Below are 18,954 nucleotides of genomic sequence, written 5' to 3' on the forward strand. Positions count from 1 at the left end.
ACGTCAGGGCGGCGGCGGGCGGAAGGGGCGGTGACGGCGGCGGAGAGGCCGCGCCAGGCCCCGTTCCCGCTGCGCGCCGCGTCCTGCCCCGGTCCCGCTCCGGCCTCCTGGTCCCTGGCCCCCGCCCGCCGCCGCCATGTCCTACAACTACGTTGTGACGGCGCAGAAGCCGACGGCCGTGAACGGCTGTGTCACCGGTACCGGCGGCGGCGGGGGGGCGGCGCCAGGACCCCTTGGCCTAACGGGGGCGGCGGGGCCTGTGGGGGTGATGGGGGTCTGCGGGACGCTGGGGGGACGCAGGGGTGCCTGGGGGACACCGTGGGGCTGGAGGGATGTTGAGGTTCCTGGGGGTCTGCGGGGCACCGGGGGGCTGGGGGGCACTGGGGCCCATGCGGGGGCTGAGGTCTCTGGGGGGGTTGTGGGGCCCTGAGGGCGTGCTGAGGCCTTTGAGGGGGTTGTGGGGCACTGAGGGGGTGTGCTGAGGCCCTTGGGGAGCTTGTGGGGCACTGTGGGGGTGCTGAGGCACCTAGAGGAGTTGTGGGGCGTTTGGGGGGGTGCTGAGGCCCCTGGGGGGAGTTGTGGGGCACTGGGGAGAAGCCAGTGGGTTCCCTGAGGTCTGGGGGGGAGCCTGTGAGTGCACTGTGGTGCCTTGGGGTGTGCTGAGGTGTGGGGGGATCTGAGAGGGGCTGCGGGAGCACTGGGGGCCCTGGGGGCACCCTGATGTTCCTTGGCTTGTTGTGTGGCACCAAGGGTAGCTGGGGGGCCTTAAAGGTTTGTTGGGGGTGCTGGGAGGTATTGAGGGACCTGGGGGTGTCTTGAGTTTCTTAGGGGGGTGCTGTGGGGCAGTGTGGACGTGTTGAGGTTCATGGAGGTGCCGTGGGGCACTGGGGGTGCATTGAGGGTGCTGGGGGGGAGCTGGGGGTGCAGTGAGGTTTCTCTGGGGGATCCGGGCCGGGCTTGAGTGTTTCTGAGAGCTCGGTGGGGTTTTGGCATGTGGGGGCGAAGTGGGGTTCCTGGGGGGGGTTACAGAGCAGTAGAGGGTTGGGGTGCTGCAGGGAGGGGTGGTGGGGATCTCTGTCTCTGTGTTTTCCCTTATTGTGAGGTGTTTTGGGGTGTCGCAGTGTATTTCGGAGAGGGGGTGTAGGGGAAAGGGCCCTCAGGAATGGGATTTACTCTGGAAAGACAGGAGCTCAGAGCTGGGGGAAGGTGGTTGCTGAGGGGGCCGGGTGTTGCAGGAGGAAGGTGCTGGGGTTTTGGGGTGCCACAGGGAGGTGTGTGCTCGGGGTGAGGCTGTGGGGCTGCAGGCCAGACTCCCCAAAATCACCAGGCTCCTGCAGGTTGTTCAGTGAGAGCACCCCAGTGTGCCACCTCGTCGCTTCTTTGTGGCTCAACGGTGATTCCTTCTCCCCGTTTCCCAGGACACTTCACCTCGGCAGAGGATTTGAACCTGCTGATCGCCAAGAACACGCGACTGGAGATCTATGTGGTGACAGCGGAGGGGCTGCGGCCCGTCAAGGAGGTGGGGATGTACGGCAAGACCGCCGTCATGGAGCTCTTCCGCCCCAAGGTGGGTGCGCTGCGGGGAGGGGGCTGCTGGCCAGCTTGGCGGGGAGGACAGGCACGGGTACTCCGGGGCCGCTGGATGTGACACCCTCCTGAAGACACGCCGCCGCTCTGCTTTCGCAGGGGGAGAGCAAGGATTTGTTGTTCATCCTGACAGCCAAGTATAACGCCTGCATCCTGGAGTACAAGCAGAACGGGGACAGCATTGATATCATAACCCGTGCTCACGGCAACGTGCAGGTGAGTGAAGCTGCAGCACCTGGAAGGGGCGAATTCCCTTCCTTGGGGATGGTTTTACTGTGCCAGTGATGAGGGTGAGCCTGTGTGATGGTTTTCTGCTTTGTTATTTATGATTCTTTGTCTACCACTGGCTCTGATGTGGTTCATCTGCTGCTGCTGTTACTTTCAGAGGTTTTTGCCTGCAGGCTCAGACTCAAGAACTGAGGACACAGCTACAGCTGTCTCCCGACGGGGTAGTTTGCAGAATAATAAGGTTAATCTGCGATACTCCTGCAGTATCGAGAATTAGTGCTCAAAACTCAATGTAAAGTGGAATTTTCCTTGGGAAATGTATTTTGCGGCTGGTCTCTACTCGCTGCATACCAGAAGCATGACTGCTGAAGTTACTCTCACCATCGTGGCCATACAACATTGTTAGTAATCGTAGCTGTTCTCCTTTGTTCTGTTTTATGTGGACTAAAATCACACCTTCTGAGCAGGTCAGAAATGCGCATCTCTCTTTGGCTTTATGTTAGTCGTTAGCCGAATGATTTCCGTCGCCTTGTCAAGCCAAAATATCTTCCATCTGTTTCCAGGCACTGAGCTTCTGCTGACGTGCTGTTGGTGGAGCCGAGCAGGGGGTTACAGGCGGGAGATGTAGGTGGCCATGCCCTGGCAGTAACCTGTTAGTGTGTTGGGGTAAAAGTCCTTAATCTTCCCGTGCCACGGTTCTGCCTCGTGCCGTATGGAGATACTGATATCGCCTCGTGCCGAGTAACGCTGAGGGAGCTGTGGAAGCTGATAACGGGGTTGGATTTCTGTAGGGTGATTTTTGGTCATGGATATCAAAGCGTTTCACAGCAGCGGGGAGCAGCGCTCTCTGCCAGCAACAAAGCGGAGGCGCGGGCCAGCGATGGGGCTTCTCCGAGGTCATTCAGTAGAGAGTTGGGATTAGAAAAACAGTTGCAGGATCTGATCCCAGAGCGCCTGGTTCCTGGGAGAGAGAAAGTGTGTGCTGTGGGAGCTCTGCCAGCTTCGCTGCTGGAAAGGGCCTGCTGCTTGAGGCAGGAGATGGCCAAGTCGCCTTTGGCTTGCCAGACAGTGTTTTAAAGCCTGTTGGGAGGTGGGCAGGGAGTTGTAGAAGTCGAACTCTTGTACCTACTATTCTCGAGTCCCACAAGGGGATCTTTCTCTGACGCTAATCGCCCTTTCTTTTTCCCTTCTCTGCGGATCTCTTGCTCAGGATCGCATCGGCCGTCCTTCAGAGACCGGCATCATCGGCATCATCGACCCAGAGTGCCGGATGATCGGCCTGCGGCTCTATGATGGCCTCTTCAAGGTCATTCCCCTGGACCGGGAGAACAAGGAGTTAAAGGCTTTTAACATCCGCCTGGAAGAGCTCCAAGTCATCGACGTGAAGTTTCTCTACGGCTGTCAGGCTCCCACCATCTGCTTCGTCTACCAGGTACCTTGTCGATTTGGTGACTCGGGTGGAGGGTGCTGGAGATTGCTGGCACACTAGCCAAGGTCTCTAAAGGTCTTCCAAAGGGCTTGGAGCAGCGTCAGTGTCCTGGAACCCACGGAAGGCGGTGCTTTGGGCAGAGCGAGGGACGGTTCTGGCTCCTGCAGGTCATTGTGTAGCCGAGGAAAGTCCATGTGCCTCTGTGCTGCTTTTTTTCCATTTCTGGGAGAGAGGAATCCACACTCTCTCACAGGAAAGCTGGGCAGCTGGTGCTTAGATGGGACTGGTTCCTTGTTTAAACACTCAGGAGGAGCTCGTGGGCCTTTCCAGCAAGTGCTGAACAGGTGGATTAGAGCCAGAGTCAGTTGTTTCCTGCGAGATTAGAGTCTTCCCCTTAAAAAAAAAGGCGGTATGTCTTGTTTGGTATTTGTGAGGCCACTCCAGGAGTGTAAAGAGGGGCCATAACCTCTCCTATCACCTGGGTCCTCACAGAGGCAGGGTTTGTAGCCCTTCTCTAAATGCTGATTGTGAACCAAAGAGCCTTTGCTGTGTTATCTGAGCGAGGGATTATCTTTGCTTTGTCAAAGTCGGGCCTGGCTAAAAGCTCCTGGGACGGCAGCACAGGATCTGGTGTGAATTTAGTTCAGCTTCAGCGTAGCTCTTAGTGGCAAACTCGTACTATGAGAGCTACTAATTATGTGGCAGCAGTGGCTTGATTATTCCCCACCTATTTTCAAAAGCCACTATTATTATTTTTAAGAGGGGTGGGTGCTGTTGAACCCCCCTGCCAGTTACTCAGTAGAGACGGGGCGGGGGGGGGAAATGACTTTGTCACCACGTAACTAGGGGTTGGGAGGGCAGCCCAGGTGCCCCCATGTCAGGAGGGTCCTATTCCCCTGCCCTGTGCGTAGCTGGTGCTCGCCTTTGTCACCTGAACAAATGCCAGCGTGCTCTCTTCAGCGTTGCTGTGTATTTCTGGGTTTGGTTTGCTGCGTGGGTGACTTCCCCAAAGCCAGGAAGCCTAGCAGTGATGATAGGCCGCTCTGAAAAGCGCCGAGCGTACCCGTGGGTTCGATTAGTACCATTGCTGCTGCGTGCTGGGGAAACTGAGGCACGAAAGGATGGCGATTTGGACAAACTCTTGGATTCGGGGTCAGGGTCTGGACAGGAGCGCAACAGTTTCCACTCGGTGCTCGAGAGCATCGTAAAGGAGGAGCCTTAAGGTCATCAAAGGAGCTTTTAAAGGTCATCCCATGTAGTCAGCGAATAAAAAAGGTGTTATCTGCAAATCTGACGTCTTTACAGATTAAATCAGAGCAAACCTGTTAATGGTTCGTTCGTTATAAACAGGTATTCTATGAATAAAGAGTAAATTAATAGCTTGCTCCACGTCTTAACACTCTTAATGCGATTTTTATCCTAGCAGCAGGAGCGAGATGCAAGTTCTCTCTGACTCATTGGGCCTTACATAAAACTCTGGCTTTGTTTCGGTCCCCGGGTGTCTGACTTGCGTGTGTGTGGAGAGGGGAACGTTCCCAAGCTGCTGCTTTTGATTCCTTCTCAATTTATTAATCATTATCACAGGATTTGGACGGAATAGAAGCGCCGTGTCTGAGCTAATTTTTTGCGTAGTTCTGAAACCGGCGGAAGATACCACAAAAAGGGGAAGTTCGTAAAAAGAAAAAAGCTCGAGAGCTGCTGCGGTGTGGGGTAAAAAGGTCTAGAAATGTCAAAAGGTTCATTATTGACTCCTCTGCCTCCATTTTAACAACCCCACTTCGACTTTCTCCTCCGCCCAGAGCTATTTCTCCTCCTGGCTTCCCCTTCTCTCGCAGCCGGTGCTGCTTTTTCCTTCTCTTGGTGCTGCACCCCTGGCTCTCGCCAGGACATCAGGCTCCGGAGCGCCGTCAGTGAGGATGTTTTCCGAGTGGCAGAGGCTGTCAGGGGTGAGCCTGGAGGTGCCCAGCTTTCCTGCCAGTGTTTGTTTGCAGAGCTGATGGCTACAGGGAGGCAAAAAACGCTTGTGCTCAGATCTGGAAAGCGGCGAGGCATAATAAATAAAAAGATGAATGGTCCTTTTTAAGTAGTTCTATGAACAACGTGACTAAGGAAACCTGGTTCCCTGTGATTTAGAGCCTCGCCTTAGCTTTTGAGACATGAAATTGGTCGGAGGGTTACGTTCAAAGCCCTCTCTGTGCTTTGGGTGCTCGTACGTCTTTTCCCCGTGTGGGTTCCCAAGCGCTTCTTAGCGTAGACCCCCTTTCCAGTAGTGGGGAGCTGATTTTGGGGGCCTCTTCTCCACCCCCCGCGTATTTCGGTGAAGCCGTTGTGGATGCTCTGCCTCGGAGACCTCTGTGTGCGTCAGGCTTGGTTGAAATTGCCCACTGGGCTAGGAATTACTGGAACGGCCGAGCCGTCGGGGGATTATTTGACAAGCAGATTACGTTTCCTCAGGAAACCAGGCCGGAGGAACATGGAGATGGGAGCTCAGCTGCTCTGGCGCCTTCGCCGCTACAGCAGAGCTGAATTCCTGAACGCCTTGCTGGAACTGGAGGCGGTGGCGATATCGCGTCATGCCGCTCATGCCCAGATTTGTAGAGCTGTGCGTCAGATGAATACGAGTCCCAGAAAATCCCTTGTATAAAAAATGCAAAAATAATTTCCAGTCTTTTGTTTTGTTTTTTTTTTTGCGCAGGGATTTATTCCAAGGTTGTTCTGCCTGTGGATAAAGTTAGGGAGAACGGTAGCGGGTGTCTGTTGAGACACACGTGTGGTTGGAGGGAGACCGAGGAGGAGGTGGGCAGGGTGGGAAGCCTCAGCAGCTCGCTGGTGATGGTGCTCTTGCAGGAGATGAGGTGGAGTCTCCTGGCTTCGCAGGTTGCTGTGCCTCCGGAGCCTCTTGCTGTGCACGTGGGGCTGTCATCCACGCACGTCATCGTTTGTGCCTTCTCTTTCAGGACCCTCAGGGTCGCCACGTCAAGACGTACGAGGTGTCCCTGCGCGAGAAGGAGTTTAACAAAGGCCCTTGGAAACAGGAGAACGTAGAGGCTGAAGCCTCCATGGTCATTGCAGGTTGGTCCTTCTTTCTACAAGATCTTCCCTCCCATTTCTTTCTCAATTGTGCTGCACGGGTTCTTTAACAAGACATTTCTCTTCTCCCCTGCACAGTGCCGGAGCCTTTTGGAGGCGCGATCATCATTGGGCAGGAGTCTATCACCTACCACAACGGAGATAAATATCTAGCTATAGCTCCACCTATCATCAAGGTGAGTGACTACTGGGATCTAGAAATGCATCCCGTGTAATTCCTCCGATCCCAGGCGTCTCTCAGAGCACTGGTAGGGCATTGGGCTTCTTGTAGTCTAGAATTTAAACTGCTCTTGTCTCCAAGCGTAGCCTAATAGGGCCAGTTACTCCCAGAGGTTTGGTGAGTGTGGGTGTTTCACACGATGCCTGGTCTGGTTTTTGGGGGACTGAGGGATGTATGTGATCCTTGTACCAGTGGCAGCTCTGTGGAGCACTCGGAAATGGTGCAATAAAGCTGAAATCTTGTTGGGCCCCGGAGAAAGGGATTAATTAGGAGGTAGTGCGTGGTTTGGGCATGGGTCCAGGTCGGAGCCTGCTTCAGTTCAGGCAGCAGAAGATATGAATGAGCCCCTTGGAGACTTGAGTCCACCGGTGTATGATTGGGGCACTTGTTCAAAGGAAAAAAGACTTAACAGAGTTTGTGACAGAAGTTGAGCTTGTGGTTTTTGTCGGAGGGACGGGCCAGTTCCCACATTTAAATGGTGCAGGAAGCACAAATGTCATGGCTGAGGTGCTGCTCGGGGCCGACAGAGGGCTTGAGCTACGATCAAAAGGTCCTTTTAAGCTGGAAATAATGACGGGCTAGAAAAGAGGGATAAATCTTGGGTAAAGAAATACTAATATCGTTGCCTGAATGCCTACGGGCTCTCAGGCTGCTGATGGGGCTCTGTTATATCGGAGCAGGCGGAGCGAGTCGCCTTTGCTCTGCTGAGATACAGATCTGGGCCTTGACCCGCAAGCGGAGCGCAGGCACATCTGTGCTCGAGGCCGGGGGGATGTTTGCATACAATAAAGATCTGCAAGATCAGGATTTTTAAACCAAAACCAACTATGTTGACAGGAGGCCAGGCAGCACCCCACCGCACAGAGCAAAAGGTCAGCAGAGCTTGGGTCCGGAGATGCCGGAGGCTTGGAGCCCTGCAGGTCCCAAATAGCGTTTGTGGAAGGCCCAGTGTTAGGAAAACAGGCTTTTTGCTGGCATCTTTCCTGGGCTGTGAACAAGCTAGCGACGATTTTAATGTAGGAATGTGAGGAGACGGTTCCTGCTGACCAAAAGTTGAGACTGTTTGAGCACAGATTCAGGTTGTGTTCGCTGAGGCGGTTTGTTGAAGGGCGAATCCGGCCCTGTACGCGGGAGAAGCAGGACTCTGCTGTGGTTACAGCCGGCAGCTGGTGCGCTGCGGATGTGGTTATTCCCTCGCTAGCTGGCCGTTTGGGGCTGTTTCTACGGGTTCCTAAAAATTCCCCCTTCTTTTGCCTGCAGCAAAGTACGATTGTGTGCCACAACCGTGTGGATCCCAATGGGTCCCGTTACCTGCTGGGAGACATGGAAGGACGCCTCTTCATGCTGCTTCTGGAGAAGGAGGAACAGATGGATGGCACTGTCACCTTGAAGGACCTGCGTGTGGAATTGCTCGGCGAGGTAGGACTCGGCCACATTTTGTCCCTGTTGCTTCTCACCGCGGGGCTGGGAGGCTCCGCAGGCTGGAAATGCTCCGCTGAGAGCGGAGTGGCAGGAACGGTGTCTCTTTTGGAGCCTGGGATGGGGTGATATTTCACAGTTGTCACAGCTCTGAACTGTCAGATGCTGGGAAATTCCCTATTGAGGCACTTGAAAGTTGACACCATCTTCCCAGGTTTTTGCCTGGTGCTTGTGTGCTGTCCCTGGGAGAAGCTTGGATTCTCTGTGGCTTTTGTAAAGGGATTAAATTCCCCTCCAGTGCCCAGGGTCTTCCTGTGGGGCTGCAGCTCAGGAGCGGTGCTTGCGGGGTATGGCAGGGCCGTTTTCGTGCTAACGGTGGTTCATCTTCTCAATTCCCAGACATCCATTGCGGAGTGCTTGACCTACCTGGACAATGGAGTTGTGTTTGTCGGCTCTCGGCTTGGGGATTCCCAGCTTGTGAAGGTACGTGGCAGCCGCCTTCTGGCTTAGTTGTGTGTTCAGACAGGATTTTGTACATATTTATTTTCGTCACGGCCTTGAGAAGTGTATGTGGATCGATTTGCCATTTTTCTTGGCTGCCCTACACCCTTTCTTGGTCTTGCTTGTTGAAAGCTAATAATCGCGTTTATTCATAGCTCAACGTGGACAGCAACGAGCAGGGCTCCTACGTAGTGGCTATGGAGACCTTCACTAATCTCGGTCCCATCGTTGACATGTGCGTGGTGGACCTGGAAAGACAAGGCCAAGGGCAGGTAACGTTGATTCTGCCTTTCTCCTCTCAGTGCTGGGGATGCCAGGTGTATGCGTGGGTTGTCTATGGAAGGAAAAGACTACAAACCATTTATTGGAGCATCTCAAAGTCTTATCCAGGTGCAGGGATGGGCTTGAGGTCTTACAATGAAGAGTGGAATGAGCGGGGTGGCTAATTCTTAGATACCCCTGTTCACAAGGAAGGGGTTGTTTTTGTGCGATGGGGAAGGATCAGCTGCCCAAAATTTTCCTCTGAGAAGTGGAGAAGATGGGTGTCCCATCTTTTGTGTCCAGTTCTGGGCTCCCCGGTTCAAGAGGGACAGGGAACTGCTGGAGAGGGGACAGCAAAGGGCTACCAAGATGCTGAGGGGACGGGAACATCTCTCTGATGAAGAAAGGCTGGGGGATTTGGGTCTCTTCAGTCTGGAAAAAAGACGACTGAGGGGGGACCTTATCAAGGCTTGTAAATACTGAAAGGGGGGGTGTCAGGAGGATGGGGCCAGGCTCTTCTCAGTGGTGCCCAGGGACAGGACAAGGGGGAACGGGCACAAACTTGACCATAGGAAGTTCCATCTCAAGACGAGGAGGAACTTCTTTGCTGTGAGGGTGGCAGAGCCCTGGCACAGGCTGCCCAGAGAGGTGGGGGAGTCTCCGTCTCTGGAGACATTCAAACCCGCCTGGACGCGTTCCTGTGCCCCCTGCTCTGGGTGACCCTGCTCTGGCAGGGGGCTGGACTGGGTGATCTCCAGAGGGCCCTTCCGACCCCCACCAGTCTGGGATTCTGTGTGGTTCTGTGATCTTCCCCTGAACCCGTCACCGCAAGGAGGAATGGGGAAGCTTCCCAGCAACGGCTGGTAAAGATCTTCTGCTCTTCCTCCAGCTGGTCACGTGCTCGGGCGCATTTAAAGAGGGATCACTGCGCATTATCCGGAATGGCATTGGGATTCATGAGCACGCCAGCATTGACTTGCCGGGGATTAAAGGTGAGTGAGCTCTTCAGTGCTGCCAAATTCAACCTCCACAGCCTGTAAGGGCCCAGTGGGGACACATCGTGTGCACTGACGGAGGTTGGGGGGTGGGACAGGGGACTCGCCACCCACCAGCTCTGGGAATATTGGCTGTGAGCAAATGTGGCCTCTCTCTGTTGCAGGCCTGTGGCCCCTGAGGTCGGACTCTCATCGTGAAACCGACAATACGTTGGTGCTATCCTTTGTTGGCCAGACCAGGTAAGGTGGGGTTACGGCTGAGCCAGGCTCTCAGCCACGTGTTGGAGCGTGGCATAACAGGAGCTCCCTTTCCCGTTCAGGGTCCTTATGTTAAATGGAGAGGAGGTAGAAGAGACAGAGCTCACAGGGTTTGTGGATGATCAGCAGACTTTCTTCTGCGGCAATGTGGCACATCAGCAACTGATCCAGGTAATGCCAGGTCTAGGCAAACGCAGGTATCTCTGTCCTTACTAACTGTGGGGCTAACAGATCTGTGCCGCTTGTCAGCGGCAGGGGCTGCAGTACTTCCCTGGGCCGATGTCAGAAGGGAGGTGGTGTTCTGGCTCTGAGCAGAGGTCTTCTCTTTCCCCAGATCACCTCTGCCTCTGTGAGACTGGTTAGTCAGGAGCCCAAAGCCCTGGTGAGCGAGTGGAAAGAGCCCAACGGAAAGAACATCAGCGTGGCTTCCTGTAACAGTAACCAGGTGGTGGTGGCTGTGGGACGAGCCCTGTACTACCTGGAGATCCGACCCCAGGAGCTCAGGCAGATCAGGTGGGTGCATGTTTCATCGTGGCCCGATGGCTCTCAGCCTCTTCTTGTTTTTGGGCTCAAGACTGACACCTCTGTCTGCTTCCCCCTTCCTGCCAGCTGCACGGAAATGGAGCATGAAGTTGCCTGCCTGGACATCACCCCTTTGGGGGACACTAACGGCATGTCCCCGCTGTGTGCAATCGGGCTCTGGACCGACATCTCTGCCCGCATCCTAAAGCTGCCTTCGTTTGAGCTGCTGCACAAAGAGATGCTGGGAGGAGGTAGGGCTCCCCCAGGGCTCCTGGGTGGTGGCAGCGCTCACCGACCTGCCTGAGTCGTGAGTGACGTCAGCCTTCTCTTCTGCTCCCCACAGAAATTATCCCTCGCTCCATCCTGATGACGACCTTCGAGAGCAGCCATTACCTTCTGTGTGCCCTGGGGGACGGAGCTCTCTTCTACTTTGGGCTCAGCCTGGAGACAGGTGACTACAGGGGCTAGCACTGAGCGGGCTGCTGGAGAGGGCAGCTGGACTCGTGCCCTCTTACTTGCTTGACATGTTTCCACCCTTCTGGAGAGATCTCTCTTGCTTTCTCACCGTGGCAGGGTGTCACGTCCCACTCTCAGGAAAGAGGGGGGGTAAGTGACTCAGATTCATAAATCCCCAACGGTGCGGACTAAGGGGAGATAAATCTCAGGGTCCGTATACAAACATTGATGAGTTTCCCAAAATGATTAGTACCGGTCTTAACAAGTCCCCCCTAGTTGGTTAGGTATATGACAAATTTTATGGCGAGTGGTGAGGTACGCATTGTGTTACTTAACAACAGGTATAGGACAACTTACAGCAAGCGATACTTGAGGTCGTTACTTAACAACTCTAAGAGAAAAGAGAAACAGAGGGATAGAGAAAGAAGGTAGAGAAAACGACAGAGATAAAGAGATCACCGGTCCTGGTTCCAGCCTCTTTTTCAGGGAATCTTCCCAGGCATAATCTTTCTTGGGAAAAATCTTTCCAGGCACAATCGTCGTCTTTTGTTTCTTCTTTATTCCCCCCCTAGGGGCACTTATTTTCCCCTTTTATGTTTGCTGAGTTAGCACGGTCCGTCCCCCTTGCCAAGGACAGCCTTCTCTCGGGTTTCTTCCTTCTCCCAGGTGACGTGTAGCATGATTTGGGTGGAGAGAAGAGTGCCATAATCATAAATGTTTAGCGTGATCTCTATAATCTGCATTAGCATACGCAGGGGTGTGCGCTTGCATATGCATTTCGTGGGTAATGAAGCAAAAGTCACTTATCGGACACAATGGCCTCGACAACAGAGAACTAGCAAGCTCACCACACGAGTGGCAGAACTATCTTGGCTTCACAAGACAGTCCTCCCGCTGCTTTTCCAGGCCTGGGAGCCTTATCAGTTCTTTGAATGTCAGGCCTGCATTGTTCATTTCCTTGCGAGTGTTTGAGGCGTTCCGTTGAAGGCTTGGAGGGCCTTCAGCCCTTCGTCAGGGAATTTACAGTCTGTCTCTTACTCGGGGCCACGCTCAGGTGGGACTGTGGCACTGGGAGGTGGTGGATTTCTCCAGCGGACTCTGGAGAAAGGAGATTGATGCTGACAGCAGGACGCGTTCACCCACACTGATTTCTTCCCAAGACGTTGCGGCCGCGTTGTGCTCTGCCGTCCTGCTCTTGCGAGCTCCGTTGCGGCAGCTCCCGACGCCGGTGCTCCTTTCCTGCAGGCTTGCTGAGTGACCGAAAGAAGGTGACGCTTGGGACCCAGCCCACCGTCCTGAGGACTTTCCGCTCTCTCTCCACCACCAACGTGTTTGCCTGCTCCGACCGCCCCACCGTCATCTACAGCAGCAACCACAAGCTGGTCTTCTCCAACGTCAACCTGAAAGAGGTGAACTACATGTGCCCCCTCAACTCGGATGGCTATCCGGACAGGTGAGCCTGCACCTTGCCTGGTGTGACACGGGCTGGGGGAGGTTTGGACTCTGCAACGGGATCCTGGGATCAGCAGTTTTGAGGGACGTGGAGGAGAGGGGCGTTCTTGCTGCACCCCCCACCTTATAAGTGTTATTGTTTGTGTGTTTGGGGCTTTTTTTCCCCACGCAGCTTGGCGTTGGCCAATAACAGCACCCTGACAATTGGCACCATCGACGAGATCCAGAAGCTGCACATCCGCACGGTTCCCCTCTATGAATCGCCCAGGTGAGCTGAGGAGGAGGAGGGAGCCTGGCTTTCGAGGGTCCGTGCTCTGCTGCGTGGGGTGAGGTTGCGGGGAGACAGCATTCTGAGCTGAGAGCAGTCTGGGCGAGTCTCTTGCTATCTCCAGAGCCTTTGTGCTCTCCTTGGAGTGGCCTCCTACCCACACAGCCTTGTTTTTCCCGCAGGAAGATCTGCTACCAAGAGGTATCGCAGTGTTTCGGCGTGCTCTCGAGTCGGATCGAGGTGCAGGATGCCAGTGGAGGCACCACTGCGCTCAGACCCAGCGCCAGCACCCAGGTGAGGGGTAGCTGCTGGATCGCCCCTGAGCTCTGGGCCGTGGTTATGGTAGTTCCTCAGGCCAAACCGTGATGCAGATCATCCTTGACACTCTTCTCTTCCAAAGCTCTGAGTGCAAGCTCTCCCTTTGGCAGCCTGGGAGGAGATGGGGTGGTAAGATCTCGCCGTGGTGGTGTGAAGGGCCCTCTGTGCTGCTCCCCGGCAGCCTTGGCATGCTCACTGTTCTGTCGCATCACCTTTGGGTTTGGGTGCTGCTCCTTCAGTCTCCCGTACAGGCTTCTGTTCGGTCTCAAGTGGTTTTCTCCTCCTGGGGATGCCAACACAAGTCCCCTTGAGGCAGGAGTTCTGGTGGAAGCCACAACGCTGCATAAACTCTTCTATAAATGCTGTTCCTCAGGAGTGCTACCTCTGTCGTGTGTGTCACATCTCTCTGTTGGTGCAGGGTGTGTGTCCCTTTACTCAGGTCCAGGGAACTCCTTTCTTCACTTTCTCTCCCGTTCATTCTTCTGGTTGCCACCATCCCAGTGAGGATGTGCCGAGTAGCACAAGGATGTGACGGAGCTTACTGTGTCCTAGGCCTTGTCCAGCAGCGTGAGCACCAGCAAGCTGTTCTCCAGCAGCACGGCGCCGCATGAGACGTCCTTCGGAGAGGAGGTGGAGGTGCACAACCTGCTCATCATAGATCAGCACACCTTCGAAGGTACCACTCCCAAATGCTTGGCCATATCCTAGTCTGGTTTTCTCCTCCAGGACAAGCCTGGAGTGTGTGTCTGAGACTTGTGATCATCGCAGGCTTGTGAAGATCTCAGATCTTGCATGTTTCCTTCAGGCAAAGCATTTTTCCTGGAGGACTGTCAGCCACAGGCCATAAATTTGAGGCATAGTGGGTTTTTGATGGTGCAAGGTGGTGGTGGGGAAGAGGAGAAGGGATCTCCAGGCAGCCGTCTTGGACATGTCTTAAGTTTTCAGCCGCTCTCCCCACGCGTGGAGGTGCCGCCTGTCAGGACCCGGAGGGACACAGTTGTTTCTGCCTTTCCCTCTTTGCACAGTGCTTCATGCCCACCAGTTCCTGCAAAACGAGTACGCCCTCAGCCTGGTCTCCTGCAAGCTTGGCAAGGATCCGAACACCTACTTCATCGTGGGCACTGCCATGGTCTATCCCGAGGAGGCAGAGCCCAAACAGGGCCGCATCGTTGTCTTCCACTACTCTGATGGTAAGAGCATGGTCCGGCCGCTTGAGGGAGATGAGAGATGAGCTCCTCAGGCCCAAGAGAGCTCACATCCCAGTAGCAGGCGGAGAGTTTTTCCCTGAGGGGGCTGCTCTCGGCCACCCACGGACAGGATCTGCAGGTGCTGTTGCTCCCCTGCAGGCCATCGCAGCACATTCCCTTTCCACCCCCAGTCTCCTAGAGAAGCCCAAGAATCCCTCACCAGAACTGGGTTTTGGGATCCGCTTTCTGTGCGTCTGCCCCTGCTGTCACGTCACTCCTGTCTCACTTGCCCACAGATCCTCTGGGAGAGTTTCTAGGGGCAGCAACGTTCAGAGCAGCTCGTCTGTATCCCCTTGCCTTGTCCCCTTGGGAGCGCAGGGCAAATAACCGAGTGGCGCGTGGGTTTATTCCAGGGAAGCTGCAGAGCCTGGCTGAGAAGGAGGTGAAGGGGGCCGTGTATTCCATGGTGGAGTTCAATGGGAAGCTGTTAGCCAGCATCAACAGCACGGTAGGGCTCTCGCAAGACCCCGCCTTGTTTTGGGAGCGTGTTTTAGAGCTGCTCCGGCTGTGCTGGATGTCAGCCAGGTCCCCCCCATCTCTGTTGGGGAGCGTGTCCTGGCTGGCGTGGGTGTCCCTGCTGGCTCAGAGCCGTGTCCCGTCCTTCAGGTGCGCCTGTATGAGTGGACAGCAGAGAAAGAGCTGCGCACGGAGTGCAACCATTACAACAACATCATGGCGCTCTACCTGAAGACCAAGGGAGACTTCATCCTTGTGGGAGACCTGATGCGGTCTGTCCTCCTCCTTGCCTACAAGCCCATGGAAGGAAACTTCGAGGAGGTATCAATGTGTTGAATAGTCTTGGTCGAAGGGGTGCCGAGAGCTCGTGCTGCCTGTTCCGATAGCTCTGGGCAGGGGGAAAAGTGTTTAAGGTGATACAAGAAGGAGCCTGGCTCACCCCACCTTGACCTTTGAAGACAAGGATGTAGGGCTGTGCACCGAGACCAATGTCACCTGGACATGCTTTTAGACAGATCCCTGTGGTTTCTGGAGGGGATGGAACCCCAGGCTTCCAGGAAACTGGGCAGTGAATCAGCAGCCTCGCTAAGAGCAGGCTTTGGGTGCGTGCTTGGCTCCTGCCAGGGTGGGGAGCTGCCATCTGGACTGCCTGTTGTACGCTTGGAATGGCTTTAGTGCCGCTGTAGCTGTGTCTCCGTCAGCAAATGCAGCGTCGCTGGGGGATGGACCAAGCACTGAGACAATCTGTGCGCTTAAATTGTTGGAGTGTTTCTGGAAACGGCTTTGGCACGGGCTGGTCTGCGTTTGCCCAGAGAGTGCCCTGGCATTGTCCGAGTGCCACTTGGGCCAGGACCATCTCCAGAAGGCACTTTGTGCCTTTTGCTCAGCTGCTTCATGGAGCAGAGAGGGACAGCCTGGATCCCACCTTGCTCCTGAACGTTGGTGTTGGGTGGAATGAAGTTGCTGGCTCACAGGACAGGCCATCTGCTCACACCGCATCTCCTCTTGTCCCCTTCCAGATTGCCCGGGACTTCAATCCAAACTGGATGAGTGCCGTGGAGATCCTGGACGACGACAATTTCTTGGGAGCAGAGAACGCTTTCAATCTGTTCGTGTGCCAGAAGGACAGGTGAGCTGGCTGCGAGAGGGATGTGGCACTGCGTGACGGGAGGCAGGGGGGCGATGGGACCTTCTGGTCTCCACACGACAGCTACAGAAGCGTGTGTGTCGGGCAGGAAAGCTGGGAGGAGCGTGCCCAGCTCTGAGGAGCAGTGGGGGAAGCTTTCATGTGTGTCCCCCACCCCCAGCACAGACTGAGCAGGATGCTTTGGATTTCAGTGCGGCCACGACCGATGAGGAGCGCCAGCACTTGCAGGAGGTGGGGCTGTCCCACCTGGGAGAGTTTGTCAACGTATTCTGTCATGGGTCTCTGGTCATGCAGAACCTGGGCGAGACGTCCACACCGACACAGGGCTCGGTTCTCTTCGGCACAGTCAACGGCATGATTGGTAAGGGTCGGGGTTCCCCAGGCTGAGCGGGAGGGGAACAGGTCCCCTTCCCTGCTGCCGAGCCCGGGCTGGGGTTTCCTCGTGTCTCCGTTCTTCTCTGTTCCCCAGTCGCGTGGCGCTCTGTGCCGTACTCCCCTCAGAAACCCGCTTTTCTCTCTGCTTTGCTTCCAGGAGAGGAAAATGCTCTGGCTCTCTTTGAAATTTTTCCTTGTCCCAGCCCTCCCAGACAACAGCTTCCAGCACAACTCCAGTCGCTTCCTGCTGGGAGCTGCCGGGACGTCCTGGGGCGAGCTCTGAACCTTCGCCTCCCTTTTGGCTTTTGCAGGACTGGTGACCTCGCTGTCGGAGAGCTGGTACAACCTCCTCCTGGACATGCAGAACAGGCTGAATAAAGTCATCAAGAGCGTGGGCAAGATCGAGCATTCCTTATATCCTTTGGTGGTTCCGTCAGGAGCTGGTGCCAGTCAAAGCTGGGGACTGGCTTGTGAATCTGGCCTGAGCCAGGCGTGGATTTAGCTCTTTTGGGATGCTCTGGTGGGAGCGTACATCAGCCGGAGAAGGGTGGTGGTGTGTTTTCCAGGTGCCCAGGGCTTCGTTCTCAAAGAGAAGGCGCCTGCGGTAGAGAGGGGTCCGTCTTGCAGGGTTTGAGGATGAATCTGGCGTTGTGGTCGCCCTAAAAATGTGGCACAAATTCCGTGATCCTCCTGATGCCGCATTTTCATGCCGTCTGGGACGGCTGCCGTGTGCGGCCGTAGTCGGGGGCTGGTGTTACTCCGTGTTGGATTCGGCTCCTTGACTGTGGCACCTGGAGATCGTTCCACACCGAACGCAAGACGGAACCGGCGACGGGATTCATTGACGGCGACCTGATTGAAAGCTTCCTGGACATCAGCAGGCCCAAGATGCAGGAGGTGGTGGCAAACTTGCAGGTGAGATGGGTCATGAAGGGCCTAAGCTGACAAAATTAGCAGCGGGGACCCGGCTCCGGCATCCTGAACGCACGCCTTCCTGCGAGGCGAAGGTCTGGGAATGTCCTTCAGCACTCGCCGATGTCTCCATGCTCCGATGCCTTTTTCTCTCCTTTTGCAGATCGATGACGGCAGCGGCATGAAGAGGGAGGCCACCGTAGACGACCTGATAAAGATCGTGGAGGAGCTGACCCGGATCCATTAGCGGGATTCGGAGTCGTTCCCTAGCACCTTCCTCCACGTTAAAGCAAGGGAATCTTGTCCCCACCGGCAGCTTGGGGACCCCTGGCCGGTTGCGCTGAACACCAGCGGTGGTGGCCCTTGCCCGAGGGGACGTGGGGGAAGGAGTCTCGGAAGGGGGAGCCGGCTTGCTAGGGATTTGGGGGGGGGATGTTGGTCAGGCACCACGTCATCGCCTGCTTGGATTCAAAATCCTGCGGACTGGGCTGCTGACCCCAAACTGGGCTTCACTGGTCGCTCTCCTCGGGTGACCGACCGATAGCGCTTGGCTGATGCGGTGCCCTTGCCTGGATTCACTCTTCACTTGTTGTCTTTAGTATCTTTGGTTTGGTTTGGGGTTTTTTTTGTTTTGTTTTTGTTTTTAATTTTATTTTCTTCGGTTTCGGTTTTTTGGATCCTTTTTCGATTCCTTGGGGGGGTTTTTTTGGAAGAGGAAGCAAAGCTGCCTCCGGGAGGGCGAGGGCTGGAGGAGTCGTCTGGGGCTGGTGGGACGTGCGGAGGAGGCGCCGGGGGGGATTTCTCCGCCTCGGGGTGAGGAAGCCGAGCGGGACAAGCCCGCTCCAATCTCTCTCTCTCTCCCCCTCTCCGTAGGATCCGTGGCTCGCTCAGGGAGGGAAATTCTGGGAAGCTCCATCAGTTGTTGGTTTCTGAGTTTTACCAAATAAAGTAGTCCAAGAGGGAAGGTCTGTCTCCTCATGGCGATGCCCGCTGTGCAGAGCCGTGTCCTCGGCCGGCCGGAGGGACCCCAGGGTGGATTTTGGAGACGTTCCCTACGTTGAAACCGTGCTCGGTGCCGGCGAGAGCCGCGTTGTGTGTGCGGGGTTGGGGGGGGGGCAGCGGATCAATCTGCAGGTGCTGGGGCGCGTGTCTGTTTTCCAGATGCATTTTTATGGCTCTTTTTTTTTTTTGACTTCCAGAAAGTTTTAGTTTCCCCTCCTGGTGGAAACGGGTCGGCGGCGGCGTTTCGTGTGTCCCCGGTAGGGAGAGGCAGATCTTCTGCCAAATTTTTTTCGGAGGTCTCGGCCTTGTTACGTCCTTTTGGAAGACGCACGTCTCTGCAGCCGTCCCTTCTCGGCGGCTCGTGGGCCCAGCTTGCGCGGCGGCGGTCGCGCAGAGGTGGGAGAGGAGATGTAGTGGTGACACAGTGGCACTTGCCACCCTCCTGGGGCTGTCCCCGTCAGCGGCTGGCGGTGGCGGGGAGCCGGAACCTTCTCCAGTAGCCTTTTCCTTGTGAGCCTCAGGTCCTTGTGGAGCTTGGGGCATCGGGGCTTGATATTTTTCAGCCTCTCGTTGCCGCATGGTCCCGTTCCGGCTGCTCGTTCCCGGTGTTTTCGCTCCCTGTGACCACGCTGTTGGATGCTGGGTCCTCCTCAAGCATCAATTAGCGCTAACGATGCCGAATTCTCCTGATAACTCCCAACCTGAGGCCCTGGGCTGCTACTTCTCCCTGCCCGGGGGTTGGGGGGGGGGTGGCTCACGCCAAGGCTACCTCTGCCACGCCACCCTCCAGCGTGGGTGCCGGTGGCGAGGG

The 18,954-nt window shown here is 55.7% G+C and overlaps 1 protein-coding gene across 1 annotated transcript; it reads left to right on the top strand.

The window, feature by feature from the left end:
• The first annotated feature begins 40 nt into the window (after positions 1-40).
• On the top strand, positions 41-18,105 carry DDB1 (damage specific DNA binding protein 1). The gene is made up of 27 exons (XM_063333375.1): positions 41-197; positions 1,419-1,567; positions 1,687-1,803; positions 3,026-3,247; positions 6,202-6,316; positions 6,413-6,510; positions 7,815-7,973; positions 8,373-8,456; positions 8,630-8,746; positions 9,625-9,727; positions 9,895-9,970; positions 10,051-10,159; positions 10,323-10,501; positions 10,598-10,761; positions 10,854-10,961; positions 12,212-12,419; positions 12,591-12,686; positions 12,869-12,980; positions 13,557-13,680; positions 14,030-14,194; positions 14,605-14,699; positions 14,858-15,028; positions 15,727-15,836; positions 16,046-16,215; positions 16,541-16,643; positions 17,021-17,144; positions 17,305-18,105. The coding sequence occupies exons 1-27, from the start codon at positions 137-139 to the stop codon at positions 17,386-17,388; spliced, it is 3,423 nt and encodes a 1,140-aa protein (XP_063189445.1). The 5' UTR covers positions 41-136; the 3' UTR covers positions 17,389-18,105.
• Positions 18,106-18,954: the final 849 nt, after the last annotated feature.

This window comes from Chroicocephalus ridibundus, chromosome 4 (genome assembly GCF_963924245.1).
Source record: "Chroicocephalus ridibundus chromosome 4, bChrRid1.1, whole genome shotgun sequence".
NCBI lineage: Eukaryota > Metazoa > Chordata > Aves > Charadriiformes > Laridae > Chroicocephalus > Chroicocephalus ridibundus.

Excerpts from the sequence above, each read along its gene's own strand:
- DDB1 (XM_063333375.1), top strand. The coding sequence starts at position 137 with ATGTCCTACAACTACGTTGTGACGGCGCAGAAGCCGACGGCCGTGAAC. Across the intron at positions 3,248-6,201 it reads CCATCTGCTTCGTCTACCAG|GACCCTCAGGGTCGCCACGT; the intron begins GTACCTTGTCGA and ends CTTCTCTTTCAG. Across the intron at positions 9,728-9,894 it reads TGACTTGCCGGGGATTAAAG|GCCTGTGGCCCCTGAGGTCG; the intron begins GTGAGTGAGCTC and ends TCTCTGTTGCAG.